General features: G+C 44.6%; 1 protein-coding gene across 1 annotated transcript in view; it reads left to right on the top strand.

Moving 5' to 3' along the window:
* The window catches only part of AGBL1 (AGBL carboxypeptidase 1), a 728548-nt gene extending 703288 nt beyond the window's left edge, over positions 1 to 25260 (top strand). The window contains exon 23 of the mRNA XM_067471459.1: positions 24724 to 25260. Coding sequence (XP_067327560.1) covers positions 24724 to 24964 — 241 coding nt within the window. The 3' untranslated portion in view covers positions 24965 to 25260. The remainder of the gene's footprint in view (positions 1 to 24723) is intronic.
* Positions 25261 to 25678: the final 418 nt, after the last annotated feature.

Raw genomic sequence — 25678 nt, 5'->3', positions numbered from 1 at the left:
GAAGGCAAAAGGAAGAGGGGCCCACCAAGGGCAAGATGGATGGATGGCATCCTTGAAGGGACTGGACTGACCTTGAAGGAGACCCTGGGGGTGGTGACGGCTGACAGGGAGTTCTGGCGTGGGCTGGTCCATGAGGTCACAAAGAGTCGGAGACGACTGAACGAATGAACAACAACAATTATTGTAATAATTAGTTTATTACAATATAATACTACTAATTATAATATGATATTATAATTATATATTTTATATTACACTAGCTGTACCCGCCATGCGTTACTGTAGCCAACTTTCCCTCCTTCTTTCTCTCCTTCCTTCCCTTTTTTTTCCCTTCACCCCTTCCTTCCTTCTCTTCCTACAGTGCATTTGGATCATGCTCCTATCCTGAAGGGCCTGGTCTAAGGGATGCTGGGAGCTGTAGTCCAGAAGAGAGTGTGGATATGCTATTGTGTGTGCTTTTTTGCCGGGGGAGTCATTTTTGTGCTTGCGCTGTAGCATCTTTTGGGTTTTTTTGGCACTGGACAAGCACTGGATTTGGTTTTCTGCCAAGGATGGGAAGAAGGTGGCGGGGTGGAGGAGCTGACCATCGCTCTGTTGCCATGGACTGACCACCACCTGATCAGGTTTAGACTTATTGCCCCTTCAAACCTCTGCAGGGGTTGTGGACCCATTAAAATGGTCCGCCCCAGGAGATTTATGGATCCCGGTGGATTCCTGATGGCTCTTGAGGATTTTCCCACCTCCTCGGTAAGTGACCCCGTCGATGCTCTGGTCTCTCTCTGATGACAAGGGCAATAGACACGATAGCTCCAGAATGCCTCCTCTTGAGTAACTGAGCTAAACCAGCTCCTTTATTTACTGAGGAGCTGGCAGTAACAAAGCAAAAGAAGAGAAGGCTAGTGTGTGTGTGGCGGCATGCCTGGGCACCTTTTTAAGGACCGATAACGTGGCAATAAAGGCCTCGCAAAAAACCTTTCTTGCGGCCAATATTGTGTCTGCAAAGAACTGTCCAGCTGAGCTGTTCCGAGTTGTCAGAGGACTGTTAAATCCACCTCAGAGCAAGATCCCTGACAACTCGGCAGATCCTTTAGAAGCATTTGCTCGATTCTTTGCGGACAAAGTCGCTCTGATCCGTTCCGACTTCGATGCCATTTTAATGGCATAATGCGCTTGGCAAGTTCCTGTTCTGAGCCAGCTAATGAATGAACTTCAGCAATATTTTGTTGGTTCTAAGCACTACCCTTCCACAAGTAGATTCTAGTGGCAGTAATGGGAGTCTGCTTTCAACTAAAAATGTACATGAATAGGCCTAGATTATCTTGCTTTGAGCACTCAGAAGTATTATATTAATGCAAAATATTATACTTACGACCCACCTGGGCTTATATAAACCAGTTATTTGTTTCTTGTCTGCCAGTGGAACTAAAAACAGGGAATCTGCCCAGCATCTGCCAAGATGCAGTAACTGGAATGTGTGCTGTTTTGGGTTGGGAACACACATTGCGGAATAGGAAATTCACAAATGGGAACATTTATTTGGCAATACATGTATGCCCACATGCGCGCGCACACACACACTTGTTATCTACATCTGCCTCTCAACCTGATCAGAACACAGAGGTCCCTGGCGTGATGAAACCAAAGTATATTAGGAAATCTGGTGGAAATTAATTTCAGAAAACACATATAATTACCACCTGGAGCCACTTTTTATTCTGGCAGGGGGCCCATACATTTGAATAACATTGCATTCGTTTTGGAAATCAAAGACGCTGATGGGTTTGGGCATTAAGCAGCCTCCATTCCCTTTGCCTTGAATTCACAGAATTGCCAGAGACAATGGAGAAGCCTCTGAAAACCATCAGCTTTCCTGGATCCCATTTGGCAGGCATCTTAATATTAGTAAAGGTAAAGGTTTCCCCTCGACATTAAGTCCAGTTGAGGCCAACTCTGGTGGGTGGTGATCACCATTTTTTTCCTAAATAATTTTTTTATTATTAGCACACAAATATTATATACGATACATTTAACAAAAGAATATATCTAGAAAAAAGGAAAGAAGTGAAATAGGGAGAATATAGTGATATAAAGAGAGAGAGAAAACAAAAGAAGGGAAAATAATGTAAAAAGTATTGGAGGTATATTGACTTCCATCTACTTCGTGGTGTAGTCCTTTAAAAAAATAGCAGGAAAAAATAGCCCTAGGCCCTTTCCTCTTCTTTACATCCTCTTTCTTTCTGTCTTTATTTGTGAACAACTACATTCTTGTAGTTTCTTTCTAGCAATGGTGACAAATGCAAGATACTCCACTGTTGTTGTTCATTCGTTCAGTCGTCTCCAACTCTTCGTGACCTCATGGACCAGCCCACGCCAGAGCTCCCTGTCGGCCGTCACCACCCCCAGCTCCTTCAAGGTCAGTCCAGTCACTTCAAGGATGCCATCCATCCATCTTGCCCTTGGTCGGCCCCTCTTCCTTTTGCCTTCCACTTTCCCCAGCATCATTGTCTTCTCCATAATACTCCACTAAGGTATCAAAAATGAAATGGGGGACGATGCCTGGCTTGACAGCAGTACGTATGAAAAAAATCTTGGAATCCTCGTGGACAAGAAGTTAAACATTTATTTATTATTTATTTATTTATTTAAAAGTTTTGTATACCGGCCTTCTCACCTCTCTTGAGGGACTCAGACCGGTGTCCAACCATAATATCACATACAATCAATAAAACATCATAATTCATATTACAGTAAAACATTAAAACAGCCATTACAATCAATAATAACTATAATGGTCAGTGTATTGTCAAAGGCTTTCATGGCTGGAATCACTAGGTTCTTGTGGGTTTTTTCGGGCTATATGGCCATGTTCTAGAGGCATTTCTCCTGACGTTTCGCCTGCATCTATGGCAAGCATCCTCAGAGGTAGTGACCTCACTACCTCTGAGGATGCTTGCCATAGATGCAGGCGAAACGTCAGGAGAAATGCCTCTAGAACATGGCCCTATAGCCCGAAAAAACCCATATAATGGTCAGTCATCACACTAAAATCACTGCTCATCATCCTCCATCTGTATCTCAGGGTGTTGGCTCACTCGTCGAATGCCTGTCTCCATAACCACGTCTTCACCTGTTTCCTAAATGTCAGGATAGATGGGGCGGTTCTGATCTCCAGTGGGAGAGAGTTCTAGAGTCGAGGGGCCACCACCGAGAAGGCCCTGTCCCTCGTCCCCACCAGACGCGCTTGCGAGGCTGGTGGGACCGAGAGCAGGGCCTCTCCAGACGATCTTAACAACCTAGATGGTTCATAGGGGAGAATACGTTCAGAGAGGTAAACTGGGCCGGAGTTGTTGAGGGCTTTATAGGTCAACACCAGCACTTTGAATTGTGCTCGGAAGCTAATTGGCAGCCAGTAGAGCTGGCGTAACAGCGAAGTGGTGTGCTCCCTGTACCCAGCACCCTTTAGTAGTTCGGCTGCCGAGCGTTGGACTAGCTGCAGCTTCCGGGCAGTCTTCAGAGGCAACCCCACGTAGAGAGCGTTGCAGTAGTCTAAACGGGATGTAACCAAAGCGTGGACCACCGTGACCAAGTCAGACTTGGCCAACAAACATGAGCCAACAATGCAGCAAAAAAAAAGCCAACGGGATTTTGGCTTGCATCAATAGGAGTAAAGTGTCTAGATCCAGGGAAGTCATGCTCCCCATGCTCTATTCTGCCTTGGTTAGACCACACCTGGAATCATACTGTGTCCAATTCTGAGCACCACAATTGAAGAGAGATATTAACAAGCTGGAATGTGTCCAGAGGAGGGCAACTCAAATGATCCAGGGTCTGGAGAACAAGCCCTATGAAGAGCGGCTTGAAGAGCTGGGCATGTTTAACCTAAAGAAGAGAAGGCTGAGAGGAGACATGATAGCCATGTATAAATATGTGAGAGGAAGCCACAGGAAGGATGGAGCAAACTTGTTTTCTGCTGCCTTGGAGACTAGGATGCAGAACAAAGGCTTCAAACTACAAGGAAGGAGATTCCATCTGAACTTTAGGAAGAACTTCCTGACTGTGAGAGTTGTTCAGCTGTGGAACTCTCTGCCATGGAGTGTGGTGGAGGCTCCTTCTGTGGAGGCTTTTAAACAGAGGCTAGATGGCCATCTGTCAGGAGTGCTTTGAATGCAAATTTCTGCTTCTTGGCAGAATCGGGTTGGACTGGAAGGCCCAGGAGGTCTCTTTCTACTCTATGATTCTGTATATTATTATTTTTATCTTTATTCATTTCAGATAGTCTTTAATTGGTTTCCAGTCCCTTTGAGTTTTTGGTGTTCTTTGGTGGGTTTGTAGCCAAAGGTGTTTCTAATGCCTCCACCTTCGTTATTTGGTTTTGGATGAGAATATTTTAATAAATCAAGCACAGAAATGATCCTTAGAATGTGCTCTTTAACTACCACTATTCACTTTTCCGCATAATCCCCAGACAATTGGATACATTTCTGCCAACGATGAACAAGTTTTCTAAAGCCGTCACAGAAGAAGTTGACACTCTGTTTCCACAACCAGCGTCTCACAGTTCTCTCAACGTCTTCATCAGAAGCACCATGATGTCCCCACAGATCTTCTTTCATTATCGGGAACAGATGGAAGTCAGAGGCTGCTAAATCTGGACTGTATGGAGGATGTCGTACGGTGGTGAGATCCAGTCTCTGAAGTTTCAAGTCTGTGCGCTTTCATTTCAGGCGTCAGCATCCTGGGTACCCATCGTGCACTGATCTTCCGATAGCCAAGCAAAGCAATAATGTGACCCACACGTTCCCATGAAATGCCGATTATGCTTGAAATTTCTCTCTGAGTGATACAACGATCGTCCTGAATCAATCTGTTGACCTTTTGCTTGTGAAACTCAGTGGTTGCTGTCACAGGACGCCCAACTCTTTGTTTGTCACGCAAGTCAGATGTTCCCACCTCAACATCTTTAAACTTTCTGGCCCAACGGTGCACAGTACTCACATCAACTCAATTCCCATAAACAGCTTGCATTCTCTGATGAATCTCCTTTGGGGTAACATCTTCTGCTGTCAATAATTCAATGACTGCACGTTGTTTAAGTCCATACTTCAAGAAATAAAGCCTGCGTGCTCATTGGAGGGAAGAATAGCAGAGGCCAAGATGAAGTACTTTGGCCACATCATGAGAAGAAAAGAAAGCTTAGAGAAGACAATTGCGCTGGGGGAAATGGAAGGAAAAAGGAAGAGTGGCTGACCAAGGGCAAGATGGATGGATGGTATCTTTAAAGTGACTGGATTGACCTTGAAGGAGCTGGGGGTGGTGACGACCGACAGGGAGCTCTGGTGTGGACTGGTCCATGAGGTCACGAAGAGTCGGAAACGACTGAACAAATGAACAACAACATTGCTTAAGTCGCATTGACCGACTGTCTCCGAAGGGTTCCATACACACTTTAACAACACAACCATTCAATGCTAAGGCTTTCCACCAAAATGGAACTGTAGAGGAGAGTCTACTGAACAAGCCAGTACTGGCCTTATACCAGTACTGCCATCAGTTGAAGAGTTACAATATTGCACAGCAATAAATAATTATTCTGACGGTGCTAATTCACCCCCGTTTTGATTGATTATTATTGCAACCTATGTGTGACCATCTTGAATGTGCTGATCGTTCCTGATGGTTGCTAATTAATTAATCCTGATTCCATGATCAATTGGTTACTTCGTGCACTTTATTAACTGTTGTGATCTTGCACTTTATGCCATTAGCACTTTAAACTATTTCTTGTGCACTTAGCCACTATAGCACTTTAAATTCGATTGTTACAGCTAGTGCTGAATCAGGCCTCCATGACGCACTTTAATTAATATCTTGGGTCATTTAAGCCTTCGCATTTCATTGCTGCTCTACTGTGTTGTGCTAAAACATCATCTGTATTTCAACAGCATAATTCCTTGTTCCAACTGTGCTTAATAACTACGACCTATGCTATTACCTACTTCTTGGCATCTGTTAATTTGGTTGCTAATTGTATATGTAGGTAAGAAGGAATGGAATAGCACGAGGGATCTCGAATATGACCTAACGGGACTGAAGAACTCGTGGAAGGCAAAGCTATGGCAAACTGAAACTGTAACATGGCATGTACACCACGATGATCCCTGGTTTATTAGTATAAGTACCAAATGCGTCATGGAGGAGGGAGAGGCTTCCGTTAACCGAGGAGCCCCCATAGAAGTCGTGGTGGGGAAGGGGAGATACGGGAAAAGGAGACCTTTAATTCGGCCTAGGGAACGGGGAACAACTTTAGTAATTCCAAACCGGTCTCCTGATACGGTAAGTAGGTGTAACCAGGATGGCGGTCCCTCGGGATTGAAAGTGTGCTGTTGAACGCCAGATCTGTCAATGGCAAAACAACTTTCATCCAGGACTTAATCCTGGATGAACGGGCAGATCTGGCGTGCATCACAGAGACCTGGCTGGACGAAGCTGGAGGTGTAAACTTGACCCAGCTTTGTCCACCCGGGTTCTCTGTGCAGCATCAACCGAGATCCGGAGGGCGGGGAGGCGGGGTTGCAGTAGTCTATAGAGATTCCATTTCTCTGACCAGGACCCCCATCCCGCAGTCAACAAATTTTGAATGCGTCCACCTGAGGGTGGGTGACCGGGACAGTTTAGGGATTCTGTTAGTGTACCGTCCACCTCGCTGCACTACAGTCTCCCTACCTGAGCTAGCGGGGGTAGTCTCGGACCTGGCATTGGAGTCCCAACGGCTGCTTGTGCTGGGGGACTTCAATGTCCACGCCGAGGCTGCCCTAACGGGAGCGGCTCAGGACTTCATGTCTACCATGGCGACCATGGGTCTGTCCCAACAAGTATCTGGCCCCACCCACAGTGCTGGACATACATTGGACTTGGTTTTCTGTCAGGGATGGGAGGAAGGTGGCGGTGTTGAGGAGTTATCCATCTCTCCGTTGCCATGGACCGACCACCACCTGGTCAGCTTTAGACTTACTGCACCCCCTAACCTCCGCAGAGGTGGAGGACCTATTAAATTGGTCCGCCCCAGGAGGCTTATGGATCCGGAGGGATTCCTGATGGCTCTTGGGGAATTCCCCGCCACCTCGGTTGGTGATCCTGTTGATGCCCTGGTCGCTCTCTGGAATGGGGAGATGACTAGAGCAATAGACACGATCGCTCCAGAACGTCCCCTCTCAAGTAGCCGAGCTAAACCAGCCCCTTGGTTTACTGAGGAGCTGGCGGTGTTGAAGCGAAAGAAGAGGGAACTAGAGAGCGTGTGGCGTTCGGATCCGAGCGAGCCAAACCGAACACGGTTTGTGTCCTTTTTAAGGTCATATGCCGCGGCAATAAGAGCCGCTAAGAAGACCTTCTTCGCGGCCTCTATTGCGTCTGCAAAGAACCGTCCGGCTGAACTGTTCCGGGTTGTCAGAGGCCTTTTAAAACCCACCATCCAGGATGGGTGCCCTGATGACTCGGCAGCTCGCTGTGAAGCTTTTGCTCGGTTCTTTACAGACAAAGTCGCTTTGATCCGCTCTGGACTGGATGCCACATTAACGGCAGTCTCTGAGGATGTAACACGAGCATCTGCTTGTCCGATTTTGATGGATTCATTTCAATTGGTTCAAACCGAGGATGTGGACAAGGTGCTTGGAGGAATGAGAGCTACTACATGCATCCTAGACCCCTGCCCATCCTGGCTTCTAAAGGAGGCCAGAGGGGGATTGGCCGAGTGGGTTAAGGTGGTGGTTAATGCCTCCCTTCGGGAAGGCATTTTTCCAGCCAGCTTAAAGCAAGCTGTGATAAAACCGCTGTTGAAGAAACCATCACTGGACCCCACTCAATTGGTAAACTATCGGCCTGTTTCCAATCTTCCCTTTTTGGGCAAAGTCATGGAACGTGTGGTGGCCTCACAACTCCAGGCATTCTTGGTAGACACGGATTATCTAGATCCGGCGCAGTCTGGCTTTAGGCCGGGACATGGTACCGAGACAGCCTTGGTCGCCTTAGTGGATGATCTCCGTCGGGAGCTCGACAGGGGGAGTGTGTCCCTGTTGGTGCTTCTCGACCTCTCAGCGGCCTTCGATACCGTCGACCACGGTATTCTTCTGGGACGCCTCGCAGGAATGGGCCTCGGAGGTACTGCTTTGCGGTGGCTCCGGTCATTCCTCGAGGGTCGGTCTCAGAAGGTGTTACTGGGGGACTCCTGTTCTACCCCACAACCGTTGTTTTGTGGGGTTCCTCAGGGTTCAATATTGTCCCCCATGTTGTTTAACATCTACATGAAGCCGCTGGGCGAGATCATCCGGAGTTTCGGGGTGCGGTGTCATCTGTACGCAGATGATGTCCAGCTCTGTCACTCCTTTCCACCCGCTACTAAGGAGGCTGTCGAGGTCCTGAACCGGTGCTTGGCCGCTGTAACGGTCTGGATGGGGGCGAACAAATTGAAATTAAATCCAGACAAGACAGAGGTGCTCCTGGTCAGTCGCAGGGCCGAACAGGGTATAGGGTTACAGCCTGTGTTAGACGGGGTCGCACTCCCCCTGAAGACACAGGTTCGCAGTTTGGGTGTGATCCTGGACTCATCGCTGAGCCTGGATCCCCAGGTTTCGGCGGTGACCAGGGGAGCATTTGCACAGTTAAGACTCGTGCGCCAACTGCGACCGTACCTTGGGAAGTCTGACTTGGCCACGGTAATCCACGCTCTGGTTACATCCCGCCTTGATTACTGCAACGCTCTCTACGTGGGGTTGCCTTTGAAGACGGCCCGGAAGCTTCAACTAGTCCAACGGGCGGCAGCCATGGTATTAACAGGAGCAGGGCGCAGGGAGCACACAACTCCTCTGCTGTACCAGCTCCATTGGCTACCGATCAGCTACCGAGCCCAATTCAAAGTGCTGGTTTTGACCTTTAAAGCCCTAAACGGTTCTGGCCCTACATACCTATCCGAACGTATCTCGGCCTATCAGCCCACCAGGACCCTAAGATCTTCAGGAGGAGCCCTTCTCTCCATCCCGCCTGCTTCACAGGTGCGGCTCGCGGGAACGAGAGATAGGGCCTTTTCTGTGGTGGCCCCCTGGCTTTGGAATGCCCTCCCTATTGAACTAAGATCAGCCACCTCGCTAATGGCATTTCGGAAAAATCTAAAAACTTGGATGTTCGAGCAAGTTTTTAACTAATTTCCGATGTAAGGTTATTTTGACCATGGACTTGCAACCAAGGATAACGAACTGAATTACGATTTTAACTATGAGATGTTTTCGACTTGTATTGGTGGCCCGATACTAAGTATGTTCATACTATGTATGTTTTATGTCTTGTATTTTGATATCTTATTTTATATTTTTAAGTGACTATTGTATTTTAACAAGTTGTAAACCGCAATGAGTCGCCGCACAGGCTGAGATATTAGCGGTATACAAGTGTATCAAATAAATAAATAAATGTGTGTGCTTTACTATCCTACCACTGAGCAAGTGGGTTTGTTGATATATTTTTTTGAATGTGGGGGAAGGGATTGCTAGAGAAAGACAAAACGAAGCACACTGAGATCAATCTTATGTGAATCATTAATTTTCTTTCATACAAAGGGGAAAAGATGCTAGTGTCAGTGCTGTGCTAACAATGCATCTTTTAACATCTCTCTGATAGCTTTAGGCCAAGCAAGCATTAATAAAACAAACTGACTTGAACAGATGCAAGGGAGCCGTGAAGCATTGAGATGTGCGTTTCTCGACTGATTTTACCCATTTTTTCTATCTTCCCCCCCCCCCCTTTATTTATTTATTTATTTATTTATTTCTGGTACTTGTACCCCGCCCTTCTCCACCCCCGAAGGGGGACTCAGGGCGGCTTACAGAAAAGGCAGGATTCGATGCCTATACAAATTACACATAATATACAAAAACATAATTAAAACAGTTATCACAATTAAAACAGTCAACAGCCAGTACATAACACATCATATAAAATATCATATAAAAGTAATTCTTATAATCAGCGTTTCGTTTTCCAGAGTTCCATAGATCCAATCCGTTAATCATTTCTAGTCATCATCGAAGTTCTTTCTTTATCTGCCCGTTTGTCCAAATGCCTGGTCCCAGATCCATGTTTTTAGTTTTTTCCTAAAAGAAAGGAGCGATGTTGCAGATCTAATTTCCCTGGGGAGTGAATTCCACAGGTGGGGGGCCACCACCGAGAAGGCCCTGCTCCTCGTCCCCGCCAATCTCACTTGTGACAGAGGCGGGGTCGAGAGCAGGACCTCCCCAGAGGATCTTAGGCTCCGGGGTGGGACGTAGAGGGAGATCCGTTCGGACAGATACACTGGGCCGGAACCATATAGGGTTTTGTAGGTCAAAACCAGCACCTTGAATTGTGCTCGGAACTGGATCGACAGCCAGTGGAGCTGACACAACAGGGGGGTGGTATGCTCTTTGTATGACACTCCGGTGAGCAGTCTGGCTGCCTCGCGCTGGACTAGGTGGAGTTTCCGAGCAGTCTTCAAAGGCAACCCCACGTAGAGTGTGTTGCAGTAATCTAAACGGGATGTGACAAGAGCGTGGACCACCGTGGCCAGATCCGACTTCCCAAGGTACGGGCGCAGCTGGCGCACAAGTTTTAATTGCGCAAAAGCTCTCCTGGCCACCGCCGAGACCTGGGTTTCCAGGCTCAGCGATGAGTCCAGGATCACTCCCAAGCTGCAAACCTGCGTCTTCAGGGGGAGTGGAACCCCGTCTTTTTTTTGTCAACAGAAAGGTTTCCATTAAATTTACCACAAATGCACAGAGGCATCTAGAATAGCGCTTCTCAACTTTGAATTCTCCACTTTTTTTCAATGCCAGAAAGTCCCAGTCAATGTGACCAATGGTCAGGTTGGCTGGGAGTTGAAATCTGAAAGATTTGGAACATCAACAGTAGAGAACCATTTTGAACAGAATTCAAAATGATCTTAACAGTTTAGAGACAGAATGAAGCTCAACAGGGCAAATGCAGGATACTCCACTTAGAAAAAATGACATGCAAAGATCCAGGATGTGGGATGCCTGGCTCAAGAGCAGAACATGTGAAAAAGATCTTGGAGTCCTCGTGGACAACAAGTTAGACATGAGCCAGGAATGTGATGCAGTGGGTTGTTGTAGGTTTTTTTGGGCTGTATGGCCATGGTCTAGAGCAATGGTTCTCAACCTTCCTAATGCTGCGACCCCTTAATGCAGTTCCTCATGTTGTGGTGACCCCCAACCATAACATTATTTATGTTGCAGCTCCATAACTGTAATTTTGCTAATGTTATGAATCATAATGCAAATATTTGATATGCAGGATGTATTTTCATTCACTGGACCAAATTTGGCACAAATACTCAACACGCCCGAATTTGAATACTGGTGGGGTTGGGGGATTTATTTTGTCATTTGGGAGTTGTAGTTGCTGGGATTTATAGTTCATTTAAATTCAAAGAGCATTTTGAACTCCACCAACAATGCAATTGAACCAGACTTGGCACACAGAACTTTCATGACCAACAGAAAATGCTGGGAACGTTTTGTGGGCATTGACCTTGAGTTTGGGAGTTGTAGTTCCCCTACATCCAGAGAGCACTGTGAACTCAAACAATGATGTACCTGGACCAAACTTGGCATGAATACTCAATATGCCCAAATGTGAACACCGGTGGAGTTTGGGGAAAATAAACCTTGACATTTGGGAGTTATAGTTGCTGGAATTTATAGTTCACCTGCAATCCGAGAGTATTCTGAAGCCCAACAATGATACAATTTGGCCAAACTTCCCACACAGAACTCCTATGATCAACAGAAAATACTGTTTTTGATGGTCCTTGGTGACCCCTTTGACACCCCCTCGCAACCCCCCCAGGGGTCCCGACCCCCAGGTTGAGAAACACTGGTCTAGAGGCATTCTCTCCTGACGTTTCACCTGCATCTATGGCAAGCATTCTCAGAAGTAGTGAGGTCTGTTGGAACTAGGAAAGTGGGTTTATATATCTGTGGAATAATGACCAGGGTGAGACAAAGGACTCTTGTCTGCTGGAGCTAGGTGTGAAAGTTTCAACTGACCACCTTAATTAGCATACAATGGCCTGACTGTGCCTAGAGCAAACTTTTGTTGAGAGGTAATGTGATGCAGTGGCAAAAAGGCCAATGGGATTTTGGCCTGCATCAATAGGAGTATAGTGTCTAGATCAGTGTTTCTCAACCTGGGGGTCGGGACCCCTGGGGGGGTCACGAGGGGCTTTCAGAGGGGTCGCCAAAGACCATCAGAAAACACAGAATTATCTGTTGGTCATGGGGGTTCTGTGTGGGAGGTTTGGCCCAATTCTATCATTGGTGGGTTTCAGAATTCTCTTTGATTGTAGGCGAACTATAAGTCTCAGCAACTACAATTTCCAAATATCAAGGTTGATTTTCCCCAAAGTTCATCTGTGTTCACATTTGGGCATATTGAGTATTCATGCCAGGTTTGGTCCAGATCCATCATTGTTTGAGACCACAGTGCTCTCTGGATGTGGTTTTCTCCTGACGTTTTGCCTGCATCTATGGCAAGCATCCTCAGAGGTTGTGAGTAGGCCTGGGTAACAACGCAAAAATTTGTTTCTAAAATCGATTTGTATTTGGGGAGTTTTTTTGTTTCGATATTTAAAATAATTACAAAATTTTCCTTTTAAAAAGTTCGATATTTACGAAATTTCGTAAATGGTAAAAAATTAACGAATCGATTTCCGAAACAATAACGAATTGATTCGTTAATGGCGGACGCGACCGCGAAATACGCTAAAAAACCTCCAAAACCTTCTGAAGCTTCCCTCTCCCTCTGTTCTTGACTGTTGGTGTGATATTATAATTTTTTTTTCACTAATTAAACCATAAAACTGGCCCAGACATGCGGAAATAATAACGAAACGACCTCAAAACAATAACGAAACGAATACAATAACGAAATATGAAGCATTTACAAAACGTTTTTGAAAATTCGTTTTTTTAATAATTGCTCCAGAATGGTTCGTTATCGTTTTGTAATTGAAAAAATTAACGAATTATTAACGAATTACGAATTAACGAAACGAAACCGCCCAGCCCTAGTTGTGAGGTTACATCTTTACCTTTTTATTTCTATAGATAAGTTTAACTAAGGAGCTGATACAGGATTCCAGCCAAACTTGGGGACCCATTCTATACAATCCGCAGGAGCAGTCCTCTTCCAGTGCTTCATGCATATGCTAAATGAAATGTTTACATCATAATTCAGCACAAGAAAAGGAAAACAAACACATTCGCAATTTGACACAGGAATAAATAACAGTCCCTTTGGGTTTGTCGTGTCTCTTGTTTTGGTTATGTCAGCAAGAATGTGCCATTCTGCTCATACAAAGATGACTTTCAAGTACACAAGCAAGCAAACAAATGCATCCAATAACATACAAAACAGAACTAATTAAGATCAAGACAACTCTCAATAAATATGCAAATTGAAAATCAAAATGAAGGCATTCTATTTATCACATCATAACACTCCAAACTGCTGCTGAGGATCTCATAGACCTCACGAGAGGTTATTGGATGTTAGGCTTTAACTGTGCAGGCCATTCAGACTGGGCATCCGTGGACATCCAAGGAACACTGTCTTATGTGTTTTGCAGAGTCCAGGCAACCCATCCATACAAAAGCCTCTGTTTTTCTCATGACATATTGAAAACAGGAGCATATTCATTTTAAACAGAGGCTGGATGGCCATCTGTCAGGGGTGATTTGAATGCAATATTCCTGCTTCTTGGCAGAATGGGGTTGGACTGGATGGCCCATGAGGTCTCTTCCAACTCTTTGATTCTAGGATTCTAGGATTCTATGATTCTAGGGCCTGCTTCTAGATTTACAGACTTACAGACACAAGGGACATCCAATCCAACTCATCAAAGCATTCCCAAGAGATGGCCATCCAGCATCCGTCTAAAAATCTTCAAAGAAGGAAGCCCCATTCTCTGAGGTGGCGCAACAGGTTAAACCGTTGAGCTGCTGAACTTACTGACCAGAAGGTTGATGGTTTGAATCCGTGGGACAGGGTGAGCTGCCACTGTTAGCCCCAGCTTCCGCCAACCTAGTAATTCAGAAACATGCAAATGTGAGTAGATCGATAGGTTCCGTCTCGGCAGAAAGGTAAACGGCGCTCCATGCAGTCATGCCAGCCACATGACCTTGGAGGTGTCTATGGACAACGCAGGCTTTTCAGCTTCGAAATGCACCTCCCCCAGAGCCGGAGATGAAAGGGAAGGCTTTATCTGTCTGTATCTAGATTCATCACTGATGCTCTGGTGTTGGCGGTGGCCGGGAGGGCCTTTGCACAGTTAAAACTTGTGCGCCAGCTGCAACCGTACCTCGAGAAGTCTGATTGGACTACTGTAATGCACTCTACATAGGGCTGCCCTTGAAGACTGTTCGAAAACTACAGCTGGTGCAAAGGTTGTTAACTGGAGCAAGTTACAGGGAGCGGTCAACCCCCCTGTTTAAACAGCTCCATCGGCTGCCGATAAGTTTCTGGTCCCAATTCAAGGTGCAGGTTATTACCTATAAAGCTCTAAATGTTTCGGGACCTGCCTATCTTCGTGACCGCATCCTCCCCTACGAGCCCACATGATCCTTAAGATCTTCCGGGGAGGCTCGTTTCTCGCTCCCACCCCCATCTCAGCCATGGTTGGTGGGGACAAGAGAGAGGGCATTCTTGGTGGTGGCCCCTCGTCTCTGGAACTCCCTCCCCAGGGAGATTAGGTTGGCACCCTCCCTACCCACCTTCCGTAAGGAATTAAAGACGTGGATGCTTCGTTGTGCATTGAACTGATGACTCCTGTGACAGATGACCTGTATAATAACCTGAATCATGACCTGAATCTGAATTCCTATATTACATTACTATATATATATATATTTAATGTATTGTCGAAGGCTTTCAGGGCTGGAATCACTAGGTTCTTGTGGGTTTTTTCGGGCTATAGGGCCATGTTCTAGAGGCATTTCTCCTGACGTTTCGCCTGCATCTATGGCAAGCATCCTCACTACCTCTGAGGATGCTTGCCATAGATGCAGGCGAAACGTCAGGAGAAATGCCTCTAGAACATGGCCCTATAGCCCGAAAAAACCCACAAGAACCCATATATATTTAAGTTAAGCTGAATTGATCCTGTTTAATTGCTCTGTTTCCATGCTATTTCCTATGCTATTATGCGTTTCTATCCACCTTATTGAACCACCTTCTCCTTTAACCAGTTCACATAGTGGTTCTCTTTCCCCCCCCCCCCCCCCCATTAGTCTGCTGTTGCTTTTGATGCTTGTTTATTATTGTTTTGCTGTTTTATGCTGTTTTAATTTGTTATTGTTTTGTTTTTAATTGTATACTAGCTGTCCCCTGCCCGTCTGGTGATCTGGAAAATAAAGTAATGAGGTTTCTAATATATGTAATTTATTTATGTTTGTGGGTAAACGGTATTTCTTGTTGTTTCTTTATCATTGTTGATGTGGTTTGCTACTCTGCTCTGGCTGACTTCTCTGGTTGAAGGAGTCTGCAGTGCCTTCCATGTTCCTTGATGCGTGTCTGGGCAATGCTGCTGCTGCGTGTGGTGGTCCCTCTGGATACTTCTTGTCCACAGCTGCATGGTACACAGTGGTAGACTCCTGCAGAAGTGAGAGGATCCCTCTTGTCCTTTGATGAACGGAGCATTGGTTGGAGTTTCTTGATGGGTCTGTAGGTGGTTTGTATGTTGTGTTTCCTCATCAGCTTCCCTCTGCGGTCAGTGGTTCCCTTGATATATCGCAAGAACCCTTTTCCTCTGGGTGGGTCTTGGTCTTGACTCTCGTGGCTTCTTCTCGGTTGTCTTGCAGCTCTTCTGATGTCTGAGGTGGAGTCTCCCTTGGCCTGGAGAGCCCAGTTGAGGTGGTTCAGTTCATCTTGGAGGAAGAGGTGGGCTTCCCAGATTCTTTTTGCACGGTCTGCCAAGGCTTGAATCATAGAATCATAGAATCATAGAATCAAAGAGTTGGAAGAGACCTCATGGGCCATCCAGTCCAACCCCATTCTGCCAAGAAGCAGGAATATTGCATTCAAATCACCCCTGACAAATGGCCATCCAGCCTCTGTTTAAAAGCTTCCAAAGAAGGAGCCTCCACCACACTCCCTCCGGGGCAGAGAGTTCCACTGCTGAACGGCTCTCACAGTCAGGAAGTTCTTCCTCATGTTCAGGTGGAATCTCCTCTCTTGTAGTTTGAAGCCATTGTTCCATTGCGTCCTAGTCTCCAAGGAAGCAGAAAACAAGCTTGCTCCCTCCTCCTCCCTGTGGCTTCCTCTCACATATTTATACATGGCTATCATATCTCCTCTCAGCCTCCTCTTCTTCAGGCTAAACATGCCCAGTTCCCTAAGCCGCTCCTCATAGGGCTTGTTCTCCAGACCCTTGATCATTTTAGTCGCCCTCCTCTGGACACATTCCAGCTTGTCAATATCTCTCTTGAATTGTGGTGCCCAGAATTGGACACAATACTCCAGGTAAAGTGGTCTAACCAAAGCAGAATAGAGCATGGGGAGCATTACTTCCTTAGATCTAGACACTACGGGGCTTCTTTTTTGACTTGGGTGATGGTTGGAGTTTTTATGTAGATATCTATCTCCGTGTGTGGGTTTTCTGTAAACGGTGTGACCCAATTGTTGATCTGGTTTGCGGATGACTAGGACATCTAGGAAAGGCAGTCTTCCTTCCTTTTCTTTTTCCATTGTGAACTGGATGTTTGGGTGGATGCTGTGGAGATGGTCCAGGAACCTGTTGAGTTCTTCTTCTCCATGGCTCCAAATAGTGAAAGTGTCATCCACATCTCGGAACCATATCGTGGGCTTTTTGGTTCCTGTCTCCAGGGCTTGTTCTTCAAAGTGTTCCATTACATTTTTATTTATATAGATTGCCTTGGGCTTGGCCCCATGTAAGCAGCCCCGAGTCCCTTTGGGGAGATGGAGGTAGGGTAGAAAAATAAAGTTGTTGTTGTTGTTGTTGTTGTTGTTCTTCTTCTTCTTCTTCTTCTTCTTCTTCTTCTTCTTCTTCTTCTTCATTGTTTCCAAGCATTGAATGTTTGCCTTGTGTCTGTATATCCTGGAATGCACCCCGAGTCCCCTCAGGGAGATAGAGCGGAATACAAATAAAGTGTTGTTGTTGTTGTTGTTGTTGCAATAACTTATCTTCGAGGGGAAAAATATTAGTAGCCGTCTATTGAAATCTTAGCAGATAAAAAGAAATTGCCACAAAACCCTATACAATTTTGTAGCTCTGCATTTTGGAAAATGAGCGCATCAAAGATTAAGGGAAGTCCTATCTTCGCTTTGAGGACTTCTTGCTCCCCACTCCTTGAATTCATTTTCCCGGCAAGAAGTAATATAGAGGACGTCTCAAAGAAAATGCCGACTTCAGCTTAGTATTAGGTAAAGTTTGCACAAATTTTTGATAAGCCACACATTCTGGATTCTGCATATTAGACCATGATTAACGCACATTTGCTCATTTCAACTTTCTGTAAATCACTTGGAACCCTGCAGGAAAGATAATTAATTAAGAATGGCTCAAAGCCACAGCAAGCCAAACGAATTTAAAATGGTGGTATTCTAGGTCACCCAACCCAATCCCATGCCTGTTTAGTTGGGAGTAATTCCCACTGACATCAATAGCATTGCCTCCCAAGTTCACTGTGCATCGGATTTCAGCTCAAGCCTCTTCCATTAAAATTACTCGGAATGAAAGCTGTCTATATTTTCTCTGCAAAGTGGAATTGGAAATGAGTCTGCTCTGGCAAAACATTCCTTGGCATTTTGAGAGTTGTAAAGAAAGCAGAGATTGGAGATAAACATAACTTTTAAAGAGCACTCAACAGAAACACCCAGCCTCATCTGCTTATTACTATGTATATTTCAAACTACTGTTTTTAGACATTTGCAGGAAACTACGCATTAGAAACATATGGTACAACACTGGAATGTTTGCTGTGTTTTGTACATCGTATTTCAGAGTATTTACCCCATATATGAATGTCCGAAATCACTGTAGGGGAAGTATGGTGTCAAGAGAACCCTTGTGGTGGAGGCTCCTTCTTTGGAAGGTTTTAAGCAGAGGCTGGATGGCCATCTGTCAGGGGTGCTTTGAATGCAATATTTCTGCTTCTTGGCAGAATGGGGTTGGACTGGATGATGGCCCAGGAGGTCTCTTCCAACTCTTGGATTCTAGGATTCTATAACTTCCTGACTGTGAGAGCCGTTCAGAAGTGGAACTCTCTGCCCCGGTGGGAGTGTGGTGGAGGCTCCTTCTTTGGAGGCTTTTAAACAGAGGCTGGATGGCCATCTGTCAGGGGTGATTTGAATGCAATTTTCCTGCTTCTAGGCAGAATGGGGTTGGACTGGATGATGGCCCAGGAGGTCTCTTCCAACTCTTTGATTCTAGGATTCTATAACTTCCTGACTGTGAGAGCCGTTCAGCAGTGGAACTCTCTGCCCCGGAGTGTGGTGGAGGCTCCTTCTTTGGAGGCTTTTAAACAGAGGCTGGATGGCCATCTGTCAGGGGTGATTTGAATGCAATTTTCCTGCTTCTTGGCAGAATGGGGTTGGACTGGATGATGGCCCAAGAGGTCTCTTCCCACTCTAGGATTCTATGATTCTTTGTGTGTATTTGTGTGCAAGTGTGTTTTGCCTACTGACAAATTTCCCAGCCAATTCAAAGTGAAGGTTATTGCCCATAAAGCCCTATACACTTCAGGTCCAACCTATCTTCGAGATCGCATCTCCTTCTATGAACTGACACAGGCTTTGAGATCTGTCGTGGAGACCCCGCTCTCAGTCCCACCTCTATTGCTAGTGCGGTTGGTGGGGACAAGAGAGGGCCTTCTCGGTGGCGGCCCCCCAGCTTTGAAATACTCTCCCTAGAGATATTAGGCTACCCCCACTCTCCAAGTTTTTTGGTCAAAACTTGGCTATTTAAACAGGCCTTTGACCATGATTAGAATTGTAATGGTTAAACACAAGGACTTTGTGATTACTTCACTTTGGCATTTTGGATTGATACTTCAATACAGCCTATTTTATACCTGCAGGCATTGCTACATTTTTATGGAATTTTAAATTTTATTCATATGGGTTTATATGATGTTTTATGTAAAATTGGTGGTGTAAACTTAGATTGTCATTGTTTTATATACTTATCAGGCATGCCCCAACGTTGGCAGTCTTTAGGAGGAGCTTGAAAACGTGGCTATTTCAGTGTGCCTTCCCAGAATAGGAAACTCCAAGCACTTTGTCCCAAATGCACTTTTCTAGAGATCTAGGACTGTCTGCACGCCCTACCTATTCTCCAAAATATCTATCCATTTCACCCGGTCATGCCCAGCTTTTTAAATTTTAACCTTTACATCTGGCCCTGACATTGGTTTTTAATTGCATCGTGTTGTTATTGTTAATGTTATTGCTTGAGTTTATTTACTGTTGTATTACTGTTTTCTTGTTTATTGTTGTATTGGGTCTCGGCCTACTGTAAGCTGCACTGAGTCCTTTGGGAGATGGTAGCAGGGTACAAATAAAGGATTATTATTATTATTATTATTATTATTATTATTATTATGTATCATGTGTTTTATGGGTGTTGCACTACGGAATGCTTTTGTGAACTGCCCCAAATCCCTTTGGGAAGATGATGGCAGGATATAAATAAATTATTATTATTTGAAACACAACAAGATGAGTCCACAGCAGACAAGTTCACTCTGTGGGCTGTTGTACTGGATCACACGTTGGACCCTTCCCAAGGGTCCAGGACTGTGTGATGTATCAGCGAATAATGCGTGCAGATCCCAGTAAGGTGGCCTTTTGCAGCTGGCAGATGGGAATTTTGTCAGCGCCAAGTGTGCTTAAGTGCAGGCCAAGGTCTTGAGGCACTGCACCCAGTGTGCCGATCACAACTGGGACCCCCTTGACTGGCTTGTACCAGAATCTTTGCAGATTGATCTTTAACTCTTCGTATTGTGTCAGCTTTTCCAGTTGTTTCTCTTCAATCCTGCTGTCACCTGGGATTGCAACATCGACAATCCATACTTTGTTTTTTAAACAATAGTGAGGTCAGGAGTATTGTGTCTGCCTGAGTTTGGAAGTTTATTTGGATTATTATTATTATTATTATTATTATTATTATTATTACTAGCTGTCCCCTGCCAGGCGTTGCTGTGGCCCAGTCTGTTGATCTGGAAAATAAAGTAATGGGAATGTGTTGGTTTCTAATCTATGTAATGTCTTTATGCTTGTGGCTAAGTGGTATTTCTTGCTGTTTCTTTGTCAGTGTTGGTGTGGAGATTGTATGGTTTGTTTACTATGTAGCATATCATAGTTCTTCTTTAGGGGTCCCCTTCAAACCTATGATACTATCTCTCTCTGTGTGTGTGAATCATATCTATCTATATTTATGGCAGGATGGCTCTTTGTCAGGAGGGCTTTGATTATGTTTTCTTGCCTTGGTGAAGGGAAGTGGACTGGATGGCCTTGAGTATTTTCTGTTGGTCATGGGGGTTTTGTGTGGGAAGTCTGTCCCAGTTCTGTTGGTGGTGGGGTTCAGCGTACTCTTTGATTCTAGGTGAACTATAAATCCCAGTAACTACAACTCCCAAATGTCAAGGTCCGTTTCCCACAAACTCCATCTGTATTTATATTTGGGCATTTTGGGTAGCAGTGCCAAGTTTGGTCCAGATCCATTATTGTTTGAGTCCCTCCAGGTTGGCTCAGGATGTAGGTGAACTACAACTCCCAAACTCAAGGTCAATGCCCACCAAACCCTTCTACTGTTTTCTGTTCGTCATGGGAGTCCTGTGTGCCACGTTTGGTCCATCATTGGTGGAGTTCAGAATGTTCTTTTATTGTAGGTGTACTATAAATCCCAGCAACTACAACTCCCAAATGGCAAAATTAAAAAAAAATGAGTGAAGGACATACATTGGGTTGTTAGGTGTATTGTGTTCAAATTTGGTGTCAATTTGTCAAGTGGTTTTTGAGTTATGTTAATCCCACAAACGAACATTACATTTTATTTATATAGATTATTATTATTATTATTATTATGTGAATTTGGATGATGATGGTTATGATTATGATGATGATGATTATTAGAAACCCAGTTTTAGTACAGAAAATGTTTCTCTTCTGTAAGAAACAGTATTTTTTGTTTTGTTTGTTTGTTTTGTGTGTGAAACTGCCTTTTTTGCTCTGCTGAGTAAATGTTCTGCAAAACTTTGGAATACTCGCAAGGCTATTATCCTTTGCATCTATTAGAAAATCCATTTTTCAGTTTGGAGATGCATAGTTAAAATACTATTTCCATCCATTTTTCAGAATATATAATTATTCTCTTCATGCTCAAACACACATTTTTACAGCACATTATTTATTTACATCCAAAATGCATTACTCATCCTCAGGATTGTGGTGAGGAAGATACGGTTTGAAATGTGCAGCCGAGGCTGAGGCCAGCTTGCCACATTTCTCAACCTAGGGATCAGAACCCCTGGGGGAGGGGTCATGAGGGGGGTGTCAGAGGGGGAGCCAAAAACCATCAGAAAACACAGTATTTCCTGGGTTGTTGTAGGGTTTTTTTGGGCTATATGGCCATGGTCTAGAGGCATTCTCTCCTGACATTTCGCCTGCATCTATGGATGCAGGCAAAACGTCAGGAGGGAATGCCTCTAGACCATGGCCATATAGCCCAAAAAAACCTACAACAACCGAGTGATTCCGGCCATGAAAGCCTTCGACAATACAGTATTTCCTGTTTGTCATGTTGGTTCCGTGTGGGAAGTTTGGCCCAATGCTATCATTGGTGACATTCAGAATTCTCTTTGATTGTAAGTGAACAATAAATCCCAGCAACTACAACTCCCAAATGTCAAGGTCTATTTCCCTCAAACTCCCCCAGTGTTAACATTTGAGCATTTTGAGTATTTGGGCCAAGTTTGGTCCAGATCCATCGTTGCTTGAGTCCACAGTGTTCTCTGAATGTAGGTGAACTACAACACCCAAACTCAAGGTCAATGCCCACCAAGCCCTTCCAGTATTTTCTCTTGGTCATGGGAGTTCTGTGTGCCAAGTTTGATTCAATTCCATTATTTTTAAAATTTTAATTATTACATTTGGCCCAGCCATAGGTTATTAAACGTCGCTGTGTTATTGTTATTGTTATTGCTTATTTTCTGTTTATGAGTTTTATTTATTGTTTGCATTACTGTTGCTATTGTTTTTATTGTTGTATTGTGGGCTCGGCCTCATGTAAGCCACACCGAGTCCCTTGGGGAGATGGTAGTGGGATATAAATAAAGATTATTATTATTATTATTATTATTATTGTTATTGGTGGAGTTCTGAATGCTCTTTGATTGTATATATAAATACAATCTATAAATCCCAGCAACTACAACTCTTAAATGACAAAATCAACCCCTCCTAACCCCACCAGTATTCAAATTTGGGCATATTGGATATTTGTGCTGAATTTGGTCCAGTGAATGAAAATACATCCTGTATATATGATATTTACATTACGATTCATAACAGGAGCAAAATTAGAGTTATGAAGTAGCAACGTAAACAATGTTATGGTTGGGGGTCACCACAACATGAGGAACTGTATGAAGGGGTCGCGGCATTAGGAAGGTTGAGAAGCTCTGTTTTATAGCTTTATTCTCACTTTATGCCTTGCTTCAGTAGCTATTTCTTCCTTAGACTCCATCATGTACTGCAGTGTTTCTCAACCTTGGAGGGTTCGCGAGGGGGTGTCAAAGGGGTCGCCAAAGTCCAAAGTCTGTTGGTCATGGGGGTTCTGTACAGGAAGTTGGGCCCAATTCTATTGTTGGTGGGGTTCAAAATGGTCTTTGATTGTAGGTGAACTATAAATCCCAGCAACTACAACTCCCAAATGTCAAGGTCTATTTCCCCCAAACGCCACCAGTGTTCACATTTGGGCATACTGAGTATTTGTGCCAAGTTTGGTCCAGATCCATCATTGTTTGAGTCTACAGTGCTCTGTGGATGTAGGTGAACTACAACTCCCAAAACTCAAGGTCAATGCCCACCAAACCCTTCCAGTATTTTTTGTTGGTCATGGGAGTTCTGTGTGCCAAGTTTGATTCAATTCCATTGTTGGTAGAATTCAGAATGCTCTTTGATTGTAGGTGAACTATAAATCCCAGCAACTACAACTCCCAAATGTCAAGGTCTATTTCCCCCAAACGCCACCAGTGTTCACATTTGGGCATACTGAGTATTTGTGCCAAGTTTGGTCCAGATCCATCATTGTTTGAGTCTACAGTGCTCTCTGGATGTAGGTGAACTACAGTTCCCAAACTCAAGGTCAATGCCCACCAAACCCTTCCAGTATTTTTTGTTGGTCATGGGAGTTCTGTGTGCCAAGTTTGATTCAATTCCATTATTTTTTAAATTTTAATTATTACATTTGGCCCAGCCATAGGTTATTAAACGTCACTGTGTTATTGTTAATGTTCTTGTTTATTTTCTGCTTATGAGTTTGCATTACTGTTGCTATTGTTTATTGTTGTATTGTGGGTTTGGCCTCATGTAAGCCGCACCGAGTCCCTTGGGGAGATGGTAGCAGGGTACAAATAAAGTTTTATTATTATTATTTTTGTTATTTTTATTATTGTTGTTGTTGGTGGTGGAGGAGTTCAGAATGCTCTTTGATTGTAGGTAAATTATAAATCCCAGCAACTACAACTCTCAAATGACAAAATCAATCCTCCCCTCCAACCCCACCAGTATTCAGATTTGGGCATATCGGGTATTTTTGCCGGATTTGGTCCTGTGAATGAAAATACATAGAATCATAGAATCATAGAATCATAGAATCATAGAATCAAAGAGTTGGAAGAGACCTACTGGGCCATCATCTAGTCCAACCCCATTCTGCCAAGAAGCAAGAATATTGCATTCAAAGCACCCCTGACAGATGGCCATCCAGCCTCTGTTTCAAAGCTTCCAAAGAAGGAGCCTCCACCACACTCCCTCCGGGGCAGAGAGTTCCACTGCTGAACGGCTCTCACAGTCAGGAAGTTCTTCCTCATGTTCAGGTGGAATCTCCTCTCTTGTAGTTTGAAGCCATTGTTCCTTGTTGTCCTAGTCTCCAGGGAAGCAGAAAGGAAGATTGCTCCCTCTTCCTCCTCCCTGTGGCTTCCTCTCACATATTTATACATGGCTATCATATCTCCTCTCAGCCTTCTCTTCTTCAGGCTAAACATGCCCAGTTCCCTAAGCCGCTCCTCATAGGGCTTGTTCTCCAGACCCTTGATCATTTTAGTCGCCCTCCTCTGGACACATTCCAGCTTAGAGTCAATATCTCTCTTGAATTGTGCACATCCTGCACATCAGATATTTACATTGCAATTCATAACAGTAGCAAAATTAGAGTTATGAAGTTGCAACGTAAACAATGTGATGGTTGGGGGTCACCACCACATGAGGAACTGTATGAAGGGGTCGCGGCATTAGGAAGGTTGAGAAGCTCTGTTTTATAGCTTTATTCTCACTTTATGCCTTGCTCCAGTAGCAATTTCTTCCTTAGACTCCATGATGTAGTGACATCATTCAATCCTCTCTTTCCTTCTCTTCTTCTCCTTGTCTTTGATTCTGTGGCAGGAGTAACAGCAACTGCAGCCTGGAGACAGATGATGAACTTCCCTACGGAGATGAAGTGGATTACAATACTGACAGCTGCTCCGACCAGGAAGGGGATTTCTCCGAGGTGGAGGAAGAAACCCAAGAGTGTCCCTCCAGGGCTGCCGGCAGGACAGAAGCATCAGAAGCCAATGCAGGGCAGGTGTGTGGTCCACAGCCCCGTGGAGCTCACCTTCATCACCAGTCGGCCAGTGGCTGGTAGCATGTGTGTCCCACTGCTGTCAATACTTCTCTGGGTCTTCAGTGGAGCTGTGAATTCCCAAACTATAAGCAAATGGGTCACTACTTGCATCTATATAATTTTTTTGCTGGTGAGAGTTCCTGTCCCAGATGTCTTTCTCCAGTTGTGTTTGTATTTCAATTGCTGATATTATTATCTAGGTGCCATATATATAAAAAACGAAATGCAAAGAGACAGAATGGGGGACAATGCCTGGCTCAAGAGCAGTACGTGTAAAAAAGATCTTGGAGTCCTCGTGGACAACAAGTTAAACATGAGCCAACAATGTGATGTGGCGGCAAAAAAAGCCAATGGGATTTTGGCCTGCATCAATAGGAGCATAGTGTCTAGATCTAGGGAAGTCATGCTCCCCATGCTCTATTCTGTTTTTGTTAGACCACGCCTGGAATATTGTGTCCAATTCTGGGCACCACAATTCAAGAGAGATATTGACTCTAAGCTGGAATGTGTCCAGAGGAGGGCAACTAAAATGATAAAAGGTCTGGAGAACAAGCCCTATGAGGAGCGGCTTAAGGAGCTGGGCATGTTTAGCCTGAAGAAGAGAAGGCTGAGAGGGGATATGATAGCCATGTATAAATATGTGAGAGGAAGCCACAGGGAGGAGGAGGAGGGAGCAAGCTTGTTTTCTGCTTCCTTGGAGACTAGGACACAGAACAATGGCTTCAAACTACAAGA

Source organism: Anolis sagrei, chromosome 9, assembly GCF_037176765.1.
Source record: "Anolis sagrei isolate rAnoSag1 chromosome 9, rAnoSag1.mat, whole genome shotgun sequence".
Lineage (NCBI taxonomy): Eukaryota > Metazoa > Chordata > Lepidosauria > Squamata > Dactyloidae > Anolis > Anolis sagrei.
Note: the sequence above shows the minus strand (reverse complement) of the source record. Positions and strands in the feature narration are given on the sequence as shown.